At 43.5% G+C, this 6000-nt stretch overlaps 1 protein-coding gene across 3 annotated transcripts in view; it reads left to right on the plus strand.

Annotated features, from left to right (window-relative positions):
- Positions 1-746: 746 nt before the first annotated feature.
- kif26ba (kinesin family member 26Ba) overlaps positions 747-6000 on the plus strand; it is a 119541-nt gene continuing 114287 nt past the window's right edge. For 2 of the 3 annotated variants that reach the window (XM_012881517.3, XM_021308067.2), the window contains exons 1-2: positions 748-1558; positions 4748-5140. In XM_012881517.3, the coding sequence (XP_012736971.2) occupies positions 1505-1558; positions 4748-5140 (447 nt within the window). In that variant the 5' untranslated portion in view covers positions 748-1504. Of the gene's footprint in view, positions 1559-4747; positions 5141-6000 lie in introns of all 3 variants that reach the window. The other variant, XM_036136527.1, reaches the window with a different exon arrangement.

The raw sequence follows: 6000 nt of genomic DNA on the forward strand, positions 1-6000 counted from the left end.
ACACACCTACCTTTAAATTAGATTGTTATTGATATTACTAATCTAGTGTGTAACACTGTATGTGTTTTGCCACAGTCACGCCCAAATTTCCCCATTGCTTGACAATAAAGTGATTTCTTATATTGAATAAAAAGTAATGAAGACCATACATGTTAACACAAAATTTAGATTACTAGAATAGATTTTTTTGTAGATTGAATCTGTATATTTTGTTTTGCTAGAAATTCAAGGTTTAGCTCTGCACAGTTCATTTAGAATCTGTTCAACGCAGTTATGTTAGCCGCAGCGGTTGGTCTAGTAATACCCCTTACTACCAGCAGAGGGCACTGCGTACCTGCTCATCTGCTGATCACCCTGGTCTCTGGTCAGTGTCTGGATGCACTGGTCTTCACTGCAAAGCAAATCCACACGCAGAGATTTCTAGAGTCCATACTACACAATGTGGGATCGTGATAATACTTTACAATAAAACTTTTGGTGGCATACATGACACGAAGTCTGGAGCCCCTGGCCCCGCAGCAGAAGACTTGTGACCCTGATAATGATGGAAGTCTAGCCCAACGGAAGCATTTTTTCCGACGTGTTTGCAGGACTGTCTAATTTTGTAAAATGTAAATTGAATCCTCCATATGTCTAAACTGTATACACGAGATCAGACAGTCAGTATATATATATATATATATATATATATATATATATATATATATATATATATATAAAAGCACACACCCCATAGTTTTTTTCATTTCACACACGCAGGAGTCCAGCTGCCACTCAGCTGGCACCTCTGGATGTGTGATTGGCCTGAGGTCAATGAGGGGCAGGTTGGTCCCGCCCTCTTCCAGATGTGCGTCTCGCTCCAGTGTCCTCAGTCCGCTGCTGCCTGGCTGCGGGAGAGTGCCGCGCGTCGGGAAGTCAACAGGAGGGTGCGCATGGGTCCGTCTAAAGTCTCATCAGCGAAGCGCAGACTCCTGTCGCCGGGGCGCTACTCCTTCTGATGTGTTGTTGATCGTGTTTTTTTTTTTTTTATCTGCACGCTGGACTTCACACTGGAGGAGATAAGACTACCTGAGCGGGTTGAGATGCAGAGCTAATGGAGGCAGGCAGGACTGAGCGCGGTGCCACTCCAGCGCACTGAGCAGAGAGAATCACAGAGCCTCATTCGGAGCGGAGCGCAATCTGCCGCATCACCCGTGCGTCCTTTCTCAGCGCTTCAACTAATTCTGGCCACATTTCCGCCAAACTGTGGAGGCAAAGGAGCCTGTTTTGTTTTCCTGGCAGCTTAATGGAGATCACACCTCGCTCTTACCACATGCATCTGAGCACGGCGTGAGGTGAACCCCAAGCCCGAGAAGAGCGACCTGCGGGGGCGTGTAGTTTAATTGAAATCGATCCAGCGATTTCTTTTTTTTTTTTTTTTTTTTTTTTTTTTTTTTTTTGAATGTGAAGCGGCAGCAGAGGTTGTTTCTCCTCTCCTTATCCTTCCTCTCCTCTCACCTCCAACATGACTTCACTGTCTGGGACTAAGGAGAGGAGCAGCCGGAGCAGAAAACATGGGGTAGGTTTTCATCTTTAAATCCCCAGTGAGTTGATGCTTCTCTATGTGTAAACCTGGACAGTCTGAATACTTATCATGCATTCAGTGCTTATCATGCGCCTCGCTGCACCACCCACCACACCGAAGTGCAGTTTGCTTCCATTTTCAGGTGGCCATAAATATACAGCATGATGACAGCCCTCATTAGATTTGTGTCCATGCATACTTCACACATCGCTGCTCACGGTGTCACAGCAATGGGTTTCAATTCATCACACGAACCCCACATCTCTGCAATTATCACCTCCAAGTCAGGTGTTATTCTTAAAGTCACACCTGTGTCGCTGCCTACCCTCTACAGCAGGATTAGCTTCAATTTATTACACAGGGTGGGGTCATATTATACCAGCCTCATCACTTGGGAATGACTGAGCTTTCCCGCCCATCGTTTTATACGTCGCAGCCTTATTATGGCCCTAGAATTTGTGGCCCTGCAGCAACTATATCAGTAGATCTGTAATACAGCCTCAAAAATCCAATCCTCAAGTCTCTGTGACTCAATCAGTAGGTCAGACCCGGTCACCAAAGACTTGATAAATATGTTATTTACTTCCCTTTTATGTGGAGGAGCAGCGGCTCTACTCAAGGCTCCTCCTTTTCTCCCTCCCCATCCTACTATCACTCTTAATCAAGACCCAAAGATAATAACTTCTGCTTTTGAGTCAGCGTCTTAACCCCAACCTTAGACTTAGACTTAGACAACTTTATTTGTCATTCGTGTACAGAACGAAATTTCATTGCATACAGCTTGTAAATTGCAGTAAAAATTAAATTACAGTATAAGGTGCAGCAGTGATTTAAAAGTTAACAATTTAAATGTAGACAATGCAGGATAAGTCACAGTGAGTATTTTTAAAACAATTTCTATGTGCATAATTGATTGTGCAAGGGCATTTGTGCAAGAATACAGCTTGTAATTTACAGTAGAGTACCTGGAGAGTACGGTCCACCTTTTTCAGAACCATGAACTTAGAATTATTGGAACTGACTTTCAGTACCTTGATACCCGCCTGCAAACTGCTCCAATGCCTGTTGAAGGTCATGTCACAAAGATGCCAACAGAACCACATCCTTTCCAAAAGGAAAAATTAAACCAGACATCCTTTCCTCCATAACTACAACTGAAGTCCTATTCAAGAACAAGACAAATAGGACTGGGGACAAGGGGCAGCCCTGACGGAGTACAACACACACTGACAAAATGTCACCTTTGTGCTGAGAATAAGGTCACAGTTCTGGCTTTAGTCGTGCAGCAAAGCCTTTACAAGCATCCCTGGTACCCCATAATTATGCAGCACAACGAAGGAAGAAACCTTGGGGGACAAACCTCTTCTCCAGATCCACAAAATACATACAGACCACACTCCTATGACTCCATCAGCAGTTCACCAAGGTTAAAGATCTTGTCCACTGTCCAACTACAGGATAGAAGAAGCTCCATTACTTCCCCCTGAATACAAGTTCCGACATTTGGGTGCAGCCTCCTTTCCAAAACCCTGGATGAGGATTCTTCGATAATTGGAAAAAAAGTTTTTTTTTTCTAAAAAATTAGGACCACTACCTCAATAAATTTTTCTACAGGTTTCCCAGTCCTCCACCTGACCTTGAAGAGGCGTGTGAACAACGGCAGCCCTTCAATTTCTAGAGCCGTCAGCATCTTTTTTTTTTCTTGTCTGGCGCTCTGTCGCTGGATGTTGTTCCACTACAATGGCAACCTCTGTCACGTTGATGGATTTACCTTTTCCTGAATCGTCAGACTTTGCCACCTTAGTCAGAAGGTGAGACGATCCAGGCGTCTGACAAGGATGCCTCCTCAGTGCTTCCATTTGGAGTTTTACCAGGCATGTCCAATTGGGAGGAGACGCCAGTGCAGATCCAGACAATGTTGGAGACTATATTTTTCGTCTGGCCTGGATACACACTGGGATCTCCTGGAACAAACTAGGGAAAATAATATCTGGGTTTCTGTCTACCCCTGGAACATGATCTCAGACAAGTGGAACATGATAGATGGAGGGATACTATTTTATTCATGGGTATATATGCCACAATTTAATCTTAAACCTTAGATGTTTGACACCTCTGCTGCTGTAGTTTTAAGTGAACATTTTAACTTATATTTGTTTGCATATCACTGACTACTATGATCAGTAGGTGTTATTAGCAATTTATGATCAGACTATAGTAGAGATGTAAGAATACTGACTTATGGTTTTCTTTGGGGTCTGACTTGCAGATTCTGACTTGGAGAAAGAAATGATCTGCAGGTCATTTGACAGAGGTAGCAGTTTTAAATCCAACAGAGAGTGAAGGAACTAAAATATTCTTCCCAAATTATGCACATGGCCCTAACATCACTGTACGTGCTGTTGTGTGGTGCATTTTTAGACCAAAGACAGTTGGAGCTCTTAGTTTTTGATTAATTTAGTAAATAGGAAAAACATATTTTTAGTATTAGACCTGCTTTTGTCAGCAAGTTGGTATCATAAATGGTTAATGCTCATTTATATTCACCCACTGACCCATTTACTCTACCCACTTTTTCCTGTTTAGAGGCACAAGGGGGTCATATTATTCAAGCAGTTTATGGGTAAGAGGCGAGGCGGGCCCTGGACAGGTTGCCAGTCTATTACAGGGCCAACAAAGAAACCCACACACACGGCTTAGCTTGATTTAGAAATAACCAATTAACTGAACACACATGTTTTGTGAACGGTGGGAGGAAGCTGGAGTCCCCAGGGAAAATCCAGCCATACAGTGGGAGAACATGCGAGTGCCCAGCCAAGATTCAGACCCAGGACCCTTGTTGCTGTAAGGAAAGAGGCCTAATTATCGTCTATTTTCGACAGCAAAATTAGCTGGTAGATGGATTAAACACCCAGTAGACAATAGAGCTTTTATTCAATTTATTACTTATTCAGAATAACACACTGTTGACTCAGAACGGTTGAAAAATACTGCCCTGCTTGTTCAAGAAAAAGAAAGAGCATCTTTGTTTTGCCACATAAGCAAAATGCTAACAGCTTTAAACAGCCCATATGCTCTCACATTTACATCCTCTTAAAGATTTTTTTCCCTGTCCCTGAGCAACCTCTCGCGTTCACACAGTGTTTTAAGCTATATTGTGTCTTTCCATTTGCCTTCTCACAGATGCCCGACTCCTCTCCGACAAAATCGTCCTCCTTTTTCCCCGACACGTGGTGCCGAAAGGCCTACGAGGAAACCTCCCGCTCCAGCACTCGCCCGGCGCCCGAGGGAGCCGGCTCCATGCCCAGCTCCACAGGCACCCCTTCCCCAGGCTCGGGAATCTCATCACCTGGATCCTTCTCTGGATCTCCGGGGACCATCTCCCCAGGGATTGGCACTGGATCACCGGGTTCTCTCGGTGGCTCTCCGGGTTTTGGGACCGGGTCGCCGGCCTCGGGGAGCGGAAGTTCCCCGGGAAGTGAAAGGGTGATATGGTGCGAGAGCTGCAACACACAGCTGACAGAGCTGAAACGTCAAGCGCTGAAGCTGCTCATCCCTGGACCATACTCCAGCAAGGTAAACGCTCTGTTTCCCCGCAGTGTTCTTCTGGCGAACATAAACGTAACGCTTAAAATATTGTTCCTTGATTAACTGCGACACTGTGACAGTGACTGTCGTTAATTTGGCTGCTCGCGAAGGACTGGGGTTCAAATCATTCCCTTGTTTACAGTGTTGCTGTGTCATCAGAGTTATTGTTGTCATAAATCAAAGGGATGCTGCATGAGATCCTCCCCCCAAGCCGAGCAGTGGTGAAAATGAACAGGAGCAAAACAGCCACTGGGATTTGGAAAAAAAATATACATGGGCAGTTAATAAAGTTCCGATGGAGCGACAAAGCAAGAAGTTTTTCATGTCAATTCCTCTTAAATAGATTTATTTACATGGCAGCATTTCACAACTGATGCTATGTAACTTCCCCGACAGATTCACACCGATAACATACAGTTCCAATTGCAATCCAATTATAACACAAGCAAGTCCGTTCATGCTTTTTGGCATGTGAGAATTTTCCAGCTGATAATCATCTTAATAAATAATTTCATCATTTGAAAACTTCTAAATTTGTATTAATTGATAGTGTCTTTGTGTTTTTCAAAGAGAATTTGTGCGATGATCTGAACCCTTTCAAGCAAACAGAGAAATGTTTAACGGGACAAACATCTTTAATCGCTATATGTACTGATATTCCCTTGAAGACGTAAAGGAGGAGAACTGAAGTACACTGAGTATGGCTGTTTAAAATTGTCATGCAAGTCCATTTTCCAGTATTTAATACATTTCTTTACTCTTTTTAATACCAGTGACTGTTTTTAAACTAGGAGTTTTAGAGTGCAGTCACTTCATTCTGGATTAAAGAGTAAATTATTCACCGTATA

The sequence above is a fragment of the Fundulus heteroclitus genome, chromosome 4 (assembly GCF_011125445.2).
Source record: "Fundulus heteroclitus isolate FHET01 chromosome 4, MU-UCD_Fhet_4.1, whole genome shotgun sequence".
NCBI lineage: Eukaryota > Metazoa > Chordata > Actinopteri > Cyprinodontiformes > Fundulidae > Fundulus > Fundulus heteroclitus.